The 18,412-nt window shown below is 54.8% G+C and overlaps 2 protein-coding genes across 4 annotated transcripts; one reads left to right on the forward strand and one right to left on the reverse strand.

Annotated features, from left to right (window-relative positions):
- Positions 1–276: 276 nt before the first annotated feature.
- On the reverse strand, positions 277–5,268 carry PIMREG (PICALM interacting mitotic regulator). 3 transcript variants are annotated; one of them, XM_068530704.1, is made up of 6 exons: positions 5,212–5,268; positions 4,349–4,677; positions 2,631–2,926; positions 2,020–2,115; positions 1,353–1,402; positions 277–941 (listed from the first exon to the last, which is right to left on the reverse strand). In XM_068530704.1, the coding sequence occupies exons 1-5, from the start codon at positions 5,261–5,263 to the stop codon at positions 1,369–1,371; spliced, it is 807 nt and encodes a 268-aa protein (XP_068386805.1). In that variant the 5' UTR covers positions 5,264–5,268; the 3' UTR covers positions 277–941; positions 1,353–1,368. The 3 variants fall into 3 exon arrangements, with proteins under 3 accessions (XP_068386805.1, XP_068386804.1, XP_068386806.1); XM_068530703.1 differs by having other exon boundaries at positions 277–980; XM_068530705.1 differs by lacking the exon at positions 5,212–5,268 and adding an exon at positions 5,127–5,174 and having other exon boundaries at positions 277–980.
- A 5,379-nt stretch (positions 5,269–10,647) lies between these two features.
- On the forward strand, positions 10,648–18,065 carry AIPL1 (aryl hydrocarbon receptor interacting protein like 1). The gene is made up of 6 exons (XM_068530908.1): positions 10,648–10,743; positions 11,359–11,538; positions 15,448–15,636; positions 16,660–16,836; positions 16,963–17,104; positions 17,863–18,065. The coding sequence occupies exons 1-6, from the start codon at positions 10,648–10,650 to the stop codon at positions 18,063–18,065; spliced, it is 987 nt and encodes a 328-aa protein (XP_068387009.1).
- Positions 18,066–18,412: the final 347 nt, after the last annotated feature.

Raw genomic sequence — 18,412 nt, forward strand, 5'->3', positions numbered from 1 at the left:
CGGAGTTAAAAGATTTTTACAACTGGTCTTGATTTTGATGTGAGTTGGTTTTTAACTCTCAAATGTTGTCACTTAAATAAAAACCTTATTTGCCTTTAAAATGTGCTTTGCTCTGAACTAAGCCGAGAGACCTTTCCCGTTGCTCATGTTCTGCCTGAGCTGGGGGCAGGCTGGCTTGGAGTCGGGGTGGATGAGGGGGACAAAGCCGGGCCCTAGACCACAGACCTGTTGCTCAGAGCGGTGCAGGGGGTAGGGTGACAACGAAGAGATGTCAGATACAGAAAGAGTGTCTTTATTATGAAAAAGCAGTGTTATCTAGGAAAGTCATACACTGGTTTGTTTCGAATAAAATGACAAAGCAGATTTCTTAAATAATTTACAAAGGGCAGAAATTGCTATTGAACAGGGCTACCTCTCCCTGAACGCCCACGGTGCCCTGTGCTGAGAATGTAAATAGGTACCTGTGGACTCAGGGTCTTGGGGCCTGGAACTCTCTCCCATCCCTTCTTCCGGGGCTCTGCTGTGGGCAGCAGGGCTAGAATCTGGGTTCCCAAGAGCCACTGCGCTGGTGACACAGGAGATGACTCTTTGCAGACCCTACTCCTGGGTACACAGCTCAGAGCTCTCAGATATTACCTTGTGCTTGCACTTCACGTTACAAGTGAAGCAACTGTAAAGCTCACGTGTGGGATGAGTTTCTAAGCCCCAAAGGGGAGTAGAATGAACAGTTCCCCCCGCCTCTCCGAGGTCTCCCCGAGTCAGTCGCAGACTGCGGCAAGTGGTCGCTGGCGGGCGGGGACGTAGCTGGAGCAGGAGAGCAGAGACCCCCGAGCAGCCTCCAAGCTAACAAGCAGGCCCTTGTTAGTCTGGTCCTTGTTTGCAGCGGCCCAGGGGCACTGCCAGCTCCCGGGTCCTCCAGGAACTCCCGGGAGGCGCGGATCCTGGGTGTGCGGGCATGGTGGTCAGCTATGGCTTGCTTCCTGCAAGACAGAGCTCCCTTCATGCCCCTCACAGTGCTGAAGCCAGGGGAGGCGGGGACACCATAGACTGCCCCCCGAAATGAGGTGCTGGAAGGTGGCTGCGGCTGCCTGGGGCCCAGGTATGCTCTGCTCCATCAGTGATGGGCCCAGTGAGGTCAGCAGCTCCGGCTCCGAGCAGCTCAGAAGACTTGCACCTTCCTGCTCTGTGGGGCCCATTGGCTCTGTGGCTTTTTCCAGAAAAGACTCAGTTCTTTAACATGCCTCCAAGTATGTCTACGGGCTCGTGCAGGAGGAGGAGGAGGAGGAGGAGGAGGAGGAGGAGGAGGAGGAGGGGGAAGACACAGAGAAAGCTGCTTAGGAGGAGGGCATTACCTGCAGGATGCTGTCCTCAGTCATGAATGAGAGAAACAGTCATGTCGCCACTAGAGGTGGGAAAGCAGGAGGGACAGATGCCACTGGGTGCCGCAGGCTTTGAGGGACCCTCCCCACCTGAGCTAGACAAGAGCAGACCTGGCAACGTGGCGGGACGTGGCCCACTCAGCATGTAGTCAGAGCCGGCAGGCCCTGCCTCAGAGGCCGTCACAGCCACGTACAAACGGCCCCCAGTTAGGGCAGCTCCAGGCCCAGGCCCTGCCCCCGGGATGGTGTCCTAAGCAGACAGACCAGGCATTTCACAGCAGCCAGGATGCTTTCCCCAGTTCCATGGGCGGGCAGGGCTGAGAGGAGCCATGGGGAGTGGCAGAGGAAGGGCGGGTCTTTCAGGAACCAGGGACCTGGCCACACGTGATGGACAAATGTGGGGGACCAAGGCCCAGGGGGCCACATACGTGCAGGGTATGTCCTTAACCACCACCCCAATCTAGGTCTTTCATCAAGGAGGAGACCAAGGCATGTTGCAGAGGAGACAGAGGCTCAGAGAGGGAGAGGGCCAACCAGGGTCCCACAGCAGGGCAGAGCCAGAGCCTGCCTAAAAAAAAGTGGCTGGCTCAAGGCGGACCCTCCCGGCCATGTCCCTTTGAAGCATGGTATGCCAGCTCACCTCTCCTCGGCTATGATGGCCTCATCCAGCTCTTGGGACAGCTTCTGGAGATGCTGGATTCCTGCCCCCACGGGCTCTAGGTCACTGTCAGACTCGCTGAACGGAAGGAAAAGCCACACATATCAGTCACTAGTTGGAAACCTGTGATAGGAGCCCTTCCCATCCAGCACCCGGCCTGGTGTATGGGCCCAGATGACCCACACGGGCTGGGAACGTGTCACCGCAGACCCCCATTCCAGGAAGTGACATCAGAGCAGCTTGGAGCAGATGGCAGAGAAAAGCTGGATCAAGGCCCACAAGGTCAAGGGCAGGTGATCTTGTAGACAGGTGAGCCTCAGCCCTCCGGATGGCTTCAGAACTTGCTTTTGGGTTCCCCGGAGGCTCGGGCGACTGTGATCCTCCCAGAGTTAAGCTCGTCTCTTCCTTTGGCAGACGGAGAAACTAAGGCCCTGAAGGACCTCCCCAGATCCCCCACTTGCAGGGCGCAGAGCTGGGCCACAGCACGGATGTGATTCCGCTCAGGGTGTCCCTGGCTCCAGGTAGCCCCAGGAGGGGCTCAGCAGCCCCCAGGGCCCAGTTAGTGTTTGCGGGGCAGACACTACCGCACGTACCTGGGGGAGCAGAGGGGCTCTGCTGAGGAGTAGGGGCTCCGGAAGGCAGCCTCCCTCCTGGACCGCCGCCGAGGGTGGGCACGCGGGCCCATCGGGGTGGAGAGGCGGTGCTGCGCCCTCTCCCGGGGGTCCAGGGCTGGGCGGGCAGGGGCAGCCACTGATAGCCGGGCGCTCCTCTGGCTCAGGCTGCGAGCGGGGGGGCCGCTGCCCTTCTGTGCCCCTCTCTTCCTCCTCCTGCCTTTCACCTGGGTTTCCACCAGCCACTTGGTGCCACTTTGGCAGGACTCCTGGATTCTCTGCGACAGGTACACGGAAAGGTCAGCACGGACAAGCCAAGAGTGAGCTACCCCAGAGTCCCCAGGCCATGCCCCCAACACTTCTGCCCACCAGCTGGTCCTACAAATCCATGCAGCTTTTAGTCTCAGGGTGAGGGTTGCAGATGAGTCCATGGGGAATGGGTCCACGGCAAGGACCCAGCTCAGGGCCCCCGGGGGTGAGTGCGTGGTCAGCAGCAGAACCGCGCTGGCTCATGGAGTCTGCGTTTGGTCTAAGTCCAAACCCTCTTTCGGGACAGACTGACCCAGACTCAAAGGGGAGGCCCAGAGGAGACCAGGCCTACCCACAGGATACCGTGAAATAATTTCTCTCCCGGCTTCTGGTCTCCCTCACTCTAATCTACCGTCCACACTGTTGCACAGAGACCCTTCTCAGGGACTGACATTTGGCTCAGAGACTTCTCCTCAAAGGGTCCAGAAATGCTTCCCTCTCCCAAACCTTCAGATTCCCACTCAGACAGCAAGGAGATGCCCTGCCCACCCCCAGTTCTCTCCTTGGAGGCCTGTCCACTCTCACAGCTCCTGTCCTTCCTAGGTGACGCCTCCCCACACCTCCAGCTCTAGGTTTGGAGACACAGCCACTTGGGAGGCCCAGGGACCCGTCACCCCAGCACACATGGCCTCTTCCTGCCCACACCTCTCATCTGATACCAGATCCTCTCAAAGCTACCTTCTGAGCAGTTCTTGGAGTTGCTCACTCCTCTGCAAGGCCAGACCCCCAGACCCCCTCAGAGGCGAATCTTCTTCTAACCCCCTTTTCATCAAGTAGCTAAAGAACAAGTTCTAAGATGCTAATCGGACCCAATTCCCACCATGGTGCAAATTCTTCCCACTGGTTCCCAGGGCTCCCAATCGCTCTTGGGAGCATCTAAACATGTTCGGCACACCGAACCCCCTCTCACGTCCCACGTTGCTCGCTGTCCTCCGGCCACACGTAGACTAAGTTCCTGCCAGTTCTCTTCAGCATCTTGCCCTCCCTCAGCCCTGGGTCTGGACTATTTCACCTGCCTTGTACACTCCTCATACTTCCCCCTTTCCTGGGCGAATTCCACGGAATCACCTCCTCCGGGAAGCCTTCACTGACTAAGCTTCTTTTTGGTGTTCCCCCACCATTAGCCCCTTGAATGTAATTTCCTATCACAATACAGCTCTATCATCTTGTCTTATGAGGCCCTGTTTCCTCACAACACTGCTTTCATTCACTCATTCAGCTATCTGTTGAGCACCTGCTACGTGCCAGGAACTATTTGGAGTGCTGGGGACACAGCAATGAACAAATCAAAGGCCCTGTCTTCACAGAGTCTATATTCTTGGGGGCTCCTCGGGGGCAGCTATTATCCAGCATCAAGAAAGCCCTCCATACCTGGACACGTTCGACATTACCTGGGACACGGCACCCAAGGCGCTCTTAGCTGAGCGAGCTGCAGCCTGGAGGCCGGGCTGTCCTGGCTCTGGGGTTTCCAGGCGTTTCCAGGAGGGGCCCGCCCTGAGGTTCAGGCTGACTGCTCTCAGGGGCAGCCTCCTTTGGAACTGTCTGCACAGGGAGTCCAGGGCCCCGCTGGAGCTGTCTGGGTGGCCAACTGCAGGCTGTAGGGCCTCGCTCTCCTCCAGCTGCTCCTGGCTCTGTAGGGACCTCCGGCGCATGGAGGTCCCCACAGCCGGCCACCGAGAAGCCATCTGCCTGGCCGAGAGTCTGTTCTGCCCAGCAGACCCTGGAGAGGAGATCAAAGGGAGGTCAGCAAGGCGTCCCCCCACCGTCCCTTTCCCAGGCTTCGAAGACACCCTGAGTACCGGGGAAAGAGATGGGATGGGGGCCCGTGGGGTGGGGCACTTGGCAACTGTGGGTGCAGGAAGGAGGATGCTTCCTGGAAGATGGGTCAGCGAGGCCCAGAGAGGGTAGAGGCTGAACAAGGCCGGTCAGCAAGGTGTCCCGGGCTGCAAGTGTCTGAAACAAGCTGTCTTTTCATCCCAGCCTCCTTTCCGTTATCTGCCTCAGGCGGAGAGGGAGGCAGTCAGGACTGGCCGGCCGCCACCGAGCCTCAGCACTTGGTCCAGGGCAGGACCAGCGGCTCTTTCACGGGTTCGCCCTGACCCCACGCGCTCTGGCGGGCTGACCAGACACCCCAATGTCCATCCGGCTATACCCAGAAGCCCCACATACCGTGTCCGTCCTAACGGGAGGTCCCCTCTCCCCACCTCCCGTCCCTTCTGAACAGAGGCCCTACCACGCCCCGGCCCGCACTCACCCAACAGCGCCCAACGCTGACCAGACGCCGAGCACAGCTGCTCCTCACCCATCCAGACGATTTGAAACATCGCGTGGATCCGCCCCCTGGCCCTGTCCTCACAGCTGATTGGCTCCGTCTCCGCCTCGCTGCCTCGTCGGGGATCCCATTGGCCCCTGCGCCCGCGGCTGTGAATCTTGCCTCGGATTGGCCCGGCCTTCCCCATTCATGCCTCTGGATGTCTGGCGGGCCGGGAGCCGCGCGTTGAGGCCTCTTTGTATTCTGGGGTCCCGCCCGCTCAGCTTGAGGAATCCTTCCCCCGCGCCGGCTCAGCCCCGGCGCCACCTCCTGACGCTCGGCCCCCGGTCGCTGGGCTCCCTCCTTAACTACAAAGGGTTCTGGCTGGTCTGACCGGGCGGGGCGGAGGCGGGGTCCCGAGCTCCTAGGGGCCCCTCCCATCCTGCTTGGAGGTCTCAGTGGTTTGGTAAGAAAGAGCCTGGGCTGGGGGAGCTCGGAACCTTGGGTTCCTGTGGAAGTTTTGTTTCAAACTTCCCTCGTGACCCTGTGCCTTCCGGAGACTGACCCTCTGTCCCCCAAACTTGCCACCCGCGCTGACCCCCAGGAAAGTCCATCCTGGAAGAGGGGACAGATTGGGTGCACCTCCCCTCCTCCTCCAAGTACGCTCCCCGCCCCGTCCCCTCTATCCAGCTGAGTGCCTCCCTCCCTCCCTTTAGCATCCAAACTAAAAAATCCACCGTTTAGAAAGCCTCGTCCCCCCTTCACCTCAAAGCAGTATTAGCCATGCTCTCCCTTCCGTTTCCTTGCTGCCGTCCTCACCTAAAACCCTCCACCCCCCACCCCGAGTTTCGACTGATGGGCCCCTTGAAGCTCAGTCCTTAACCCTATTCTTCACCTCTGGGTGATCTCACCCACACCCTTGCGAAGGGACCCTCCCCATGGGAGGAGAACGATTAATACGAGGCACTTACTATACACCAGGTACTGGTGTTCCAAGCACTTTACAGGAGGAACTCATGAACCCCTCATTGCAGCCAAGGACTAGATGAGGAAATGGAGGTGTAGGGAGGTCAGGTGGGGCCCCAATTTCCCCCGGTTAGTATGCAGCAAGGATTCAAACTCAGTCTGGGACCAGGGTCCATGAGCCTCACCAGCGTACCACACTGCATCTCCTCAGCTTGCACCTCTCCCCGGCAGGTGTATCCAACCCTGGTCTCTCCCGGCCCCCCTTCTCCTTCCCCATGTCCCCTCATGTGTCTTTCCAAATACCTACTTGTGTCTTGATAGATTCAGCACTGTGCTAACAACGGTCCACAAAGGTCAACAAAACGGATGCATTCCTTACCTCCAGGAGCTCAGATCTAGTGTGTGGGGAGAAACGGACATGAATAAATTAAATAACCAGTAATCGATTCATCAAAGAAAATTATGACACAAAAATTATGTCACTTAAAGCTGAGACCTAGAAAATGAGTTCACCAAGCAAAGAATGTGTGTGTTTGTGTGTGTTTGAGTGTGTATGTGGGGAGGTAGGAGGCAGGGAAAGGGGGGTTCTTCTTGCACAAGGAACATCATGTTTGGGGGCCCAGGACCCAGGGGAGACCCCCAGCACACACCCATATGTGTAACTAAAACAAAAGTTTCCTGAAACGATACTTGACTATGTGTGAGGTGCTTTGACATATTTTCTATTTCATTAAAAAAAAAAAAAATCCTGGTGACAGCTCGCTAAGTTTATGTTACAATGGCTCTCTAAGAGTTGTGAGCTGCGGTTTGAAAAACGCTGCTCGGTTTTGCCTGCTCAACTTCTTCCCCTAGCTGAGTTGTTTCCCAAGCGTCGGAAGTGTTTGTTCCCACACTTCTTGTATGCTTTTTGGATTTATTATTGTAATTAGGGAATTTAATTTGTGTCCTCTACCAATGAAATATGAGGGGGGAAAGCAAGAGTTATTATTTTTCTGGAAACTAAGTTGAACATGTGGGAAAGACTCAGGGAAGATGACACACGTAGAAACAAATCCTCCCAAATTGGTTGTCGTGTTGCCATTGTCCATCCATGCCCGTCTTCCTGTCGCAGTGCCTGGCTCGTACATCACGGGCATCTATACAACAATAGCTTATATGCGTGAAGCCCTTACCATGTGTCTGCTAAGTGCATTTCCTTTCTTTAATCTTCCTTAATCTTCACAGCAACGCTATGAAGCAGGTACTATTTTTATTCCCATTACAGATGACAAAACTGAGATTCAGACGGGTGAGGTGTCTCACCTAAGATGGAACAGAGAGTCGGAGCTGGAACTTAAACCCTGAAGGTTTGACTTTGAAACCTGAATTCTTACCCTGAGATTCCACGGCCTCATCAAGCATCAGGAACGAGGGGTTGAATGCACGCTGAGGCCCTCCCTGCTTGAAGCTTTCAGCCCGCCTCCCTCAGCTCTGTGACTGGAAGGGCAGGTGAAGGAGAGCGGTCTCCATGGCAACAAGAGGAGGAAGAAACAATTTCTTCTGAATGAGGAGCCTCTCTATTGGCCTCCTGTGGAGGGTGGAGCAAGGTGGTGGGAAGGAAAATGTACGGAGGCAAGCAGGCTCCCGGCGGAGGGGTGGTGGGTACAGGGGCTCCTGGTCCTCCTTGTAACGAGGAAAAACCAGTCCGTGGTTCCAGGCTGAGGCTTTCTGGGTCCAGCTCCATCCTTGCCTCTGTTGGGGAGGAGGTTGGAGGAGGAGAAGGAGCTCCAGCCCTGCCCTGACCTGAAGGCTCCCTGTCCAACAGAAAAACTTCCACCAGTTACCTTGACCTCATGGAACTGCCAGTGTGATGCAAGAAGCAGACATTAAACTGTGCAAAATGTCATGAATGTGAGGTGCTAGGGGATGATGAGAGGGTGTAAAAGGAATGGGGAACCCACTGGAGCTGGGGGGTCGGGGCAGGCTTCCCTTAGCATATGATGTTTTAGCTGATGAGTTAGGGGGACAAAGCCGAAGAGGATTTCCAATAGAGGGATCTGCAAAGGCCGATATTGGGAGGCCAGAGCTCCATCAAGTTCCAGGAGCAGAGGAAGGCTGAGCGAGATGGAGAGGCCAGGAGCCGGATGGCAAGAGGCAGGGCTTGAAGGACCCCATCAGCCAAGGAAGGAGCTTAGAATTTATCCTGATGGCGGTGGGAAGCCTTTGTTGAATTTTCAGAGGGGACTGAGGTTATTAGAATTGCATTTTTATGAAGTCCATTAGGAGGTTAGTTTGTGGGCCAAACAGTGGCTGGGGGTCCCTCTGGAGGCTGTGGCCTGAGCACCTCATTTTTCTCAGCAGTGAAACTGAAACTTCCGGCCTCAGCTTCAACACCCCCTTCTGCTTGTACCCCTCACCCTTGCCAACCATGGGCCAAATTTGTCAGTTCAACCCCTAGGTATTTCTGCAATCCATGTGCGCCTTTCGTTCTTTGTTTCTTTTTTTTTTGGCCGCACCACGTGGCATGTGGGATCTTACATCCCTGACCAGGGATTGAACCCACGTCCCTCCCCTACAATGGCAGCATGGGGTCCTAACCACTGGACCGCAGGGAAGTCCCCATGTGTGCCTTTCGACTCTCTGCAAAGGGAAGCAATTGAAACAGAGGGAGAGTTTTGAACAAGGTGAGACCCAATTAGAACTTTTTCTTCCATTGTGAATGATATCACGGACAGAAAAATGCCTAAAACGTAAAGGCTAGTAGCATGAATACTTATAAAGCCAACACCCATGTAACCATCGCCTGGGTGAAGAAACAGAATATTGCCAGGACCCCAGAAGCAACCACTGCCCCTGCTCTGGTCCTCTCTCCCTTGACTTTTATGGGAATCGCTCTGATTTTTCTTTGTAGTTTTACCATCTAAGTATCCATCTTACCTCCTACGCATGCAGACTGCTCTAGGTTGCTATGTGGCTGCAGAAAGAATGGAACAGAAAAGGAGGACCTCTGTAACCCCCCTCCACCTTATCCCCTGTCCCCAGAGAGAGATGGAGCTGGGCCCACAGTGGGGAGGTTCTGAGCACTCAGGGAGGGGTCTTGGAGGGGTGATTGAGCTGCTCCAGTCTGGGTTTGTGGCCCAGACCAGTTGGCCCAGGCTTGGCCCTGCTGTATGCCAGTGGTTCCTCATGGGAGTCAAAACTTTTAGGGATGCTGGGTTTGGGGGGTCCCACTCACTTTTCAGGGAAACTTCTCAATTTCACAGAGAGGGAGGCAGGAGAGGTCGATTTTCCCATTTCAGTTGGGAAAGTGGAGATAGGGTGAGAGATACCCAAAGCCACAAGGTCAGGAAATAAGAGGTGGGCTCAGCCCTTTGAACGCAGCTCTCCTGGGCTCCTAGTGCCGTGTTCTCGTCTCTCCCTGTGGCAGGGTCCTGTGTCCCTGCTCCCTGTAACACAGCCTCTGGTCAAGAAGAGCACGTTTTGTGCTGCTCAGAATCCTTATCACCCTCAAGGCCTGGGGGAGCCGAGGCATGAGAACTTGAACTGGCCACAAGGTGGCGCCAAACACCACGTCTTCACATCATTTTTCACTTTTAAACCCCAAATGCCCAGAATAAGCTCTGCCTGGGTGCCAGGGCACAGGGATGAGACCCCGCAAAGGGGACGGGAGAGCTCACTGTCCTCAGCCAGACCTGTAGGGGAGACAGGAGCATGGCTGGTGGGGGTTCCTCAGCTTTCTCCAAACGTGCTCCTCTTCTCTTACTCCGTCTAGCGCTCTCCCAAGCCAGAAACCTGCGGGCAGATCTTGGGGAGGAGATAGCGGGACACAGAAAAGAGGGAAGCAGGACTGCACCCCGGCCTGGGCTCCAAAGGGACTAAGAGTCTGAGACCGGGACCAACGCTCCAGGACCAGGCAGGGCAAAGGGGGCTTCCGGTGCCCCCTCCTTTCCTCCTTCAGTGGCCTGAGGCCTCTCTCCTGCTGCTACTCCTCATCCCCTGTCTTCTTCTTCTTCTTTTTTTTTTTTTTTTTTTTTAATATTTATTTATTTGGCTGCGCGGGGTCTTAGCTGCAGCACGCGGATATTTGTTGCCGCGTGTGGGATGTTCTTTGCTGTGTTCGTGATCTAGTTCCTTGACCAGGGATTGAACCCTGGCCCCCTGCATTGGGATCCCGGAGTCTTAACCACTGGACCACCAGGGAAGTCCCCTCCTGTCTTCTTTAAGAAAGCTCCAGCTGTCTTCCTTCCTCCTTAGGGTGGGCTAGAACAGAAGCTGAGGCAGTAACAGTGGATGTCAGGCAGGGTCCCTGCGTCACTGCTAGAAGCAGAGGATGGGGCAGCGGCCAGCCTGCCGGGAGTGGCCTCACCTTATCCCTCGCATTCACACCCAACCCCCGCTCCGCCCACCCCCGCCCTTCCCCCGCTCAGCCACCTAAGTGCCTTCCTCTAGGCAGATTATCTCAGCTGGGCTGGACGTCACCCCGCACCTGGAGCCATGGACGCCGCTCTGCTCCTCAACGTGGAAGGGATCAAGAAAACCATTCTGCATGGGGGCACGGGGGAGCTCCCAAACTTCATCACCGGAGCCCGAGTGAGTGGGGCCCACCCCCCCCCCAGACCAGTTAAAAGCCCCCATGGCAGCCTTCTGCATTCCAGCTTGGCCACAGGGCACTGCAAACAGCCTTCGTCAGCTTTGCCAACAAATGGCCAGGAGGTCCTTGCTGGAATTATCAACCGCCCCTCCCCTTCCCTCTGCCCCAGGCATCTGGGTAGCTCTGAAGTGGTGCCCATTCACGGGGTGTTTTTGATACTTTGCAAATTAAACTTCAATTAAACTTCAGCGTGGAGTGCGGGTGGGGCTTTGGGAATTTTCTGAAGTCCCAAATGCTGTGGGAGAAGGAAGGGCCTTCAGGGCTCAGGGTGTTTGTCCGGGAATCTCTGGTGGGCTCCTAGATGGATGATGGATGTGTCTGGGTCTGCGGCCTCAGATCTAGGGCGTGTTTAAGGAAAGACTTCCTGACCTGCAGAGCTGTCGAGAGTGGGATGGGGTCCTTTAGGAGGGAGTGGGGGAGTGCAGGCTGGCGGGGGATGCTCTAAGGTCTGATTGGGGCTGGGAGAGGACAGCCCAGGGAGTCGGTGATAGGGGTGGCTTCTGCTGGGCCTCGGGAGGTATGTCTAGACCAGGGTCTGCTCTCTTGGTGACCAGGTGACCTTTCATTTCCGAACCCTGAAATGTGATGAGGAGCGGACGGTGATAGATGACAGCAAGCAGGTGGGCCATCCCATGCACATCATCATCGGGAACATGTTCAAGCTGGAGGTCTGGGAGATCCTGCTGACGTCCATGCGGGTCAGCGAGGTGGCCGAGTTCTGGTGTGACACCATCGTAAGTAGGCCCCGCCCATCCGCTTTGCAGGGCTGCTGTGTTTCAGGAAAGAGAGGGTAAAACAAAACTCTGGAGAGAGAACCCTGCCTGCTCCTTCTCAGCTACGGTAGCGATGAAGATGGGTTCCCCCAAAAGAATAGGTGCTGCTAAAGTGACAATCGATGTCAAGGCTGGCTGGTGATGTGGGTGCAGGGCCCACCTCACAGCCCTCACTTTTGGGAAGGATTATTGGATTCTGGGTGGATGCCCAGATTCATTATTTCACCAGGAGCCACTGACTTTTTGAAAAAGCAATTTGAGAGCGAAAGAGAGACCGGAATTTGAACTCTGCTCATTTATTAGCTGTGTGACCCTGGGGAAGTCCCTTCTCCCTACTAGCGTTCCATTTCCTCATCTATAAATTAACAAATCCCCATGTTAAGCGGCTGTTGTGGGGATTACCTGATCTGATGTATACTAGGGCAAATCATGGGACAGGGCAATTGAGAAGTGGGAGCTTATTATTTTGAGCTAGAAGCATTCTAGAGACTAACTTCCTTGATTTACTGATGAGGAAGTATAAGACTCAGAGAAGGAGGACTTCCCTGGTGGTCTGGTGGTTAAGGCTCTGCACTCCCAATGCAGGGGGGTGCCTGGGTTCAATCCTTGGTCAGGGAACTAGATGCCACATGCCACAACTAAAGTTCTTACGTGCTGCAACTAAGACCCAGTGCAACCAAATAAATAAATAAATATTTTAAAAAAAGGACTCAGAGGAGGAAAGTAACTTGCTCTGGGTCAAACAAGCTAAGGGATAGGATCAGGGATGGATCCCTGGTCCCCTCCTTATGCACTGTTTCCGGTTACAATGTCTAATAGAGCCAGGCTGCAATGCCATCCTCTACCCCTAGGGGATCCTAGCCAACGTGTTATTCATTTCTTCATTCACTTAGCAAATATTAGTTGAGCATCTTTTCTTTGTACCAGTCCTTATGTTACTCTTTATCCTGATGTTTTAATTTTTTAAAAGATGTTTTATTTTTAACAAGTCGAGTCTTCAGAAAATCGGCTTCTTTGTGGTTTCAATTAGTTTAAAATGGTATCTATTGACTTTGCTTATAGGGCTCCTGTACTTTTTCAGACCCAGATGTGCCCGTAATTTAGGCCATATGTTAGACAAAGCTTGGTCACCAACAAGGGCCCCTTCTCCATAGGATGCATATTTGCTAATGTAGGAGTGCTGAGTGCATAAAAGGCTGTCAAATTCTTTGATGGGTTGATTGATTTGTTGTTTGCAAAACCATAAGCTGAGGTTATTCCCATAATGTGGGCATGGTTCTTGGTTTCCTGTGGACTCTGTGTTCTTTTGATCACATTAGTGGTCACATGAGTGCACTGCCCATCTCACAGGCTGGTAATTTTTATGCCACGATGATTACTGGTTTTTCCAATAGTCCCCCTCATCTCCCCCCAGCTCACAGCTGCTATGATTGCACATGCACACACACACACACACACACACACACACACACACACACTTTCCAGAGTCATTTACCCACCTCTGCATCCATGTTTTATCCATCCTTCTATCCACACACTTAGGCATCAATTCATCCATCCTTCCCTTCAACCAGAATTATTCATAATCCATTCTTCCATCACTAAGCATCCACCCGTCATCTATCTGTAGGTCTATCTATCTGAAAACATTCAGTGCACCAGGTTTGGCCTGTGCTAGCTGTTACAGACTAAACAGGCAAAGTCCCCATCCTTGAAGGAACTTGAATTCTGGAGGAGGAGCAGACACCTAAGCAATTACAATGCAGGGCAGGTAGCACCACGATATAAATGAGTGAGGACAGATTGGTATAGAGCCACAGGAGGGGAGCACACTGGAATTTTTTCAAGAAGATGGCATTGAGCTGGGTGTTGAAGGATGAATAGGAGTTCACCAGGCCTAGAAGTGGGAAGAGAGGTAGCATCCAGGCCAGGGAGTGTGAAGAAGCAGGGGCCGTCAGGGGCTCTGGGAGCTTCTGCCCTGAAATGCACTACCACCCCCTCTACCCAGGGAGCACACTGGTCTCTACGAGGAATTTTCTGTTGGTGCCCAGTCTAGTGAGGCCAGGGGTTGCAAACTCAAATACCACAAGGGCCAGGGCCCCTGGGTGACTGAAGGTCATCTGCTCCATCCGCAGGGGGCAGCTGCCCCTCAGCTCCAACGGGATGGCTGCTGTGTGAAAGGGGCAGGTCTGGTGTGGCTGGATAGTCTGAGTTTTAGAGACAAACCAGAGATTTTCATTAGTCCATGAATTCTCTCAATGCTTAAGTGTTGGCAACTAATTAACACAAAAACCCCACCACGTGAAGGATAAAACGAAACGAATCTGGGAGCTGAATGTGGCCTCCAGGATGCCAGTTTGCAATTTCCAGATAGGCAGAGCCCCTCAGACAGAAACAGGCTGTGGTCTTGAAGCCCCAGACAGGGGCAGTGGTCCTGGGGTCCCCCTGCCCAGTCTCAGCGGAGGTGCTGCAGAGGTGGGTGCGGGGCCCTGGAGTTCTGCTCCTTCTTCTGGCCTGTATCCTTCTTCTTGGGACTTCTGCCCACTCCCGGTGGCATCCTACAGTTCACCGTGCCAACCAGCATCCCTGGTAGCGCTAGGGTGGCAGGTGGCTAATGGGACAAGGCATTGGTCTGAGGTCATGTCCAAGCAGCCTCCCATTCCTGGGGTCAGCAGCTCAGCACTGACTTTCTGGGAGGCAGGGGGCTGCGAGCTGGGGCTGCTATGTGAGGGCCAGGAGTGCGCCCTCCCCCCAGCAAGCTGTTCCCGGGGGGGCCCCTCCCTCTCTTCATCCAGCTTTAATCTCAACAGGCTTAACTGCCATCTGGTCATCCAGCTCACAAAGAAGCCGAAGGTACTCCGGGCTAATCCTGGCTGGTGCAGGCAGGGAGGGGTGACCTTCATCCTCTTGCTGGTGACTTGGAGACCAAGCGGAACCATTCCTGCCCCTTCACTTTCCCAGTGGTGTGTCTTACTGGAGTTGCGGCGCAGGAGCCTGAGATGGGCCATCTCAGAACCCAGCCCCTGGAGAGCGGTTCTCAGAGCTCGTCTGTGGGGCATCCCAGCTCACAGATGGGGCAGCTGAGGCCTAAGATGGCCTAAAATGCCACAGGCCTTGCCTGATGCCAAGCAGCTGATTTTCCTAGCCTTCTTCCACACTGAGGGTGGCCACCCCAGCTCCTGGTGCTGGGGGAAGCTGTGGTGAGCTGGCCCTATATCTGCGCCATCTCATTTATTTAACCCCTACACCAGCCTCACTATCAGATAGGTGCAACCCAGGGGATGGGAGCTCAGGGAGCTGCAGTGACCTGGACTCACTGCCAGTCAGCAGCACCATCAGGACACCAACCTGGCCCTCGTGGGCCCAGAGCCCTGCTCCTTCCACAGCTCTCCATGCTCCCGTCCCTGCGGGTCATAGGTTTCATGGACTGAGGGTCTCCTTGGGAGAGAAACCCGTTACAGTCGACCGCAAGGGCCAGCAAGAGGTAGCATAGCATTGTGGCTAAAGCATGGTCCCCGGAGCTGGGTTTGAAACCTGACTCTCGTTTCCTAGCCGTGTGACCTTAAGCAAATCACTTAACCTCTCTGGGCTCTAGTTCCCACATCTCTAAAATGGGGAGAATAGTAGCGCCTCCCTCGTTGGGTCACCTTAAGGATTAAAGGAGCTAATAGGTGTAGCGCGCTCTCCCTGGCACACAGGTAACCACAGTGATTAGTGGGGGTACGCCGGGGTGATGAGTAGTAACAGCCATGGGGCAGGTGTAGGGAGAGAGCAGGAGTCCTGCTCTGGGGGGCCCCAGAGTGGGGCTCTCTGTGGCCCAGCTGGCTCTGAGCAGACAGCCTGATGCCATCCGCCCAATTTTCCCCACAGCACACAGGGGTCTACCCCATCTTGTCCCGGAGCCTGCGGCAGATGGCGGAGGGCAAGGACCCCACTGAGTGGCACGTGCACACGTGTGGGTTGGCCAACATGTTCGCCTACCACACACTGGGCTACGAGGACCTGGATGAGCTGCAGAAGGAGCCGCAGCCACTGATCTTCGTAATAGAGCTGCTGCAGGTGTGACCCTGGGGCATGGGAGGCGGGGTAGGTACTGTCCCAGCATCGAAGAGCAACAGGGGTCAGTGGGCATCAAGGGGAGCCCAGCCCCACGGGTCACTGGACATCACCCAGTTCCTCTTTAGAGAACGATAAAGGGTTCATAAACCACAGGGGAACTGGAATTGGACCCCTCCCCCCCCCCAAAAAAACGGTACTTTGCCTTTTCCAAGGGAAAAGCCCTTTTGGGACTAATTTTTAAAAATGTTACTTTCTTCTTGGAGGCATTTTATTTCTATTGGTTATCTACTTCCATTTTTTTCCAAAAGTCTAGAATTACATCCTCAGCCCCAGTCCCTACGGTTTGTGGGTTCCGATCTCATTCTCCAGTAGTGGGAGAGGCTGCACGGAACCATCCACAATCTCTCCCCCAGACCCCAGAATGACTGATGGCCCTTGTCTGTGGGGTGGTGGGAGAGGGTCAAACCAGGGCAGGACTCAGCTAATGGCCAAGGCTGAGGCTCAGCCTGAGGGTTACATGGGTGAGTGCAAATAAATAAGAACTGTGTCACCAAGGGGCTTGCTTGAACAGTTGTGTGGCTTGTGCACTGCAAGAGGGCATCCCCTCTAAGGTGCTCATTACAGACATTATATATTTGTGCTTTTATAATAATATTTTTCCAACAGATTCCAACAGATTCCAACAGGCAATAAAGTGTCCTGTTCTAATGAAGTGAATATCATGGCAATTTTCTGAATATTAGAAGTGTGTTGACAAAGGAGTACCTTTTCTTAATTTGCACAAAGGCTCTGATCTAGGGTAAGGCCCTGGGTGGGGGGCTTGTTGCTTCCTTCCTCCGTTTGTATGTGTTTGGCCAGCAAGCATGATTCTGCCCGCGATCTTCACTGGGGAAAATGAAGAAATGACTTCAGCAAGATGTGCTGGGTCCACTTTCTCTGGTTCCCTGCAAGGGAAAGGGCCTGCCCTGCTGGGCTTCGAGCACTCGGGGTCCCTGCCTTACTGACCTGCAGCTCTTGGGGCAGGTGGAGGCCCCCAGCCAGTACCAGAGGGAGACCTGGAACCTGAGTAAAGATGAGAAGATGCAGGCGGTGCCCATCCTCCATGGAGAAGGAAACCGGCTCTTCAAGCTGGGCCGCTACGAGGAGGCTTCTACCAAGTACCAGGAAGCCATCGTCTGCCTGAGGAATCTGCAGACCAAGGTGGGAGGCTGCCGCCAGGGGGTTGGGAAGCGGGGTGCATGTGGGGGGAGCAGCCCTGCACTGGCCCTGCGCGCGGGGGGAGAGGGGTGGGGGCAGGGCAGCCGCAGACCTTTCTTCACGGGGCAGGAGAAACCCTGGGAGGTGCAGTGGTTGAAGCTGGAGAAGATGATCAACACCCTGATCCTGAACTACTGCCAATGTCTGCTGAAGAAGGGCGAGTACTACGAGGTGCTGGAGCACACCAGTGACATCCTCCGGCACCACCCAGGTGGGCGGCGTGAAGCGGGTCCTGGGCTGGGGCGGGGAGGGGCGCCCAATCCCGCCCAGGGGCCCGGAGTCACGTGCACAGACCTCCGCGGCCTTCTCTTCTGACCCTGTCAGGGCATCAACACTCGCCTCCACGCAGCAGGGTTTTTCCCAAGCCTGTAACGATACCACAGGTAATGAATGAGCTGTACTTATTGCGGGAGATATTTTATTTTAAGGTGCATTAGGGCAAAATATAAGCAGTTCACCAAACCTGTGTGCAGCGGTAAACGGGTTTTAAAAATGGGGGCAATCAATACAGAGAACAATATTAAGTACATTCTAGGATCCGTGATGCGCGGATATGGCGATACTTGTGAAGACGATGTTTGAAGAATGTTACATCACTTACTCTGCGTCACACGCTAAATTCTCTGCATTTATCATTTCATTTAGTCCTTATAGTGACCGTAAGGGACAGGTGCAGGGATTGGGCCTGGAGCTTGCACCATTAGGGGCGCTTCTGTAAGAAAAGAATAGAAAGTTGTGAATGTAAAATTAGTTGCAGGGCCTTGGAAGGGTCCGCGGAAGGGAGGGAAGTAGGTACTGCGATTATTACCGTCCGTATTTTATAGTGCAGGAGACGGGCTCTGGAGGCACAGAGAGGTTAAGGATCAGGGTCAAGGTTAAGGGTTGTGTCAGCTGGCCAAGCCCCGCCGGGTACGGGGTCGGGGCTGCCTCTGGGGCTGGGTGGCGGGTCCAGCTGGATCTTCCCCGCAGGCATCGCGAAGGCCTACTACGTGCGGGCCCGGGCTCACGCCGAGGTGTGGAATGAGGCAGAGGCCAAGGCGGATCTGGAGAAAGTGCTGGAGCTGGAGCCGTCCATGCGGAAGGTGGTGCGCAGGGAGCTCAGGCTGCTGGAGAACCGCCTGGAGGAGAAACGCGAGGAAGAGCGCCTGCGCTGCCGGAACATGCTGGGCTAGTGCGCAGGCGCCAGGCCTCCCGCTTCCGGCCCCCACCTCCATCGGCCCCTCCCCCACCCTCCCCAGTCCGCCGCCCCTTCGCCGCGCACTGACCCCTCCGCCCCAGCCGGACAGCAGGGCACTGGGCAGCTAGCAGATGGCCTGGCCGTTTCTGGTTCAGTTGGCCAGGATTTTGGTGTCACTTTTTAAACTTTTAATTTTAAAAGTCAAAATAATGCATGTGTCGACTGAAAAAGTAATGCACAGCCTAGAGGTTGAGAATTATGTTTTATTCAGCGGACTTTTCTGAGGACTCCCGCCCCAGAAGACAGCCTCTCAGATAGCCCTGAGGGACTGCTCCGAAGAGG

This window comes from Eschrichtius robustus, chromosome 20, assembly GCF_028021215.1.
Source record: "Eschrichtius robustus isolate mEscRob2 chromosome 20, mEscRob2.pri, whole genome shotgun sequence".
Lineage (NCBI taxonomy): Eukaryota > Metazoa > Chordata > Mammalia > Artiodactyla > Eschrichtiidae > Eschrichtius > Eschrichtius robustus.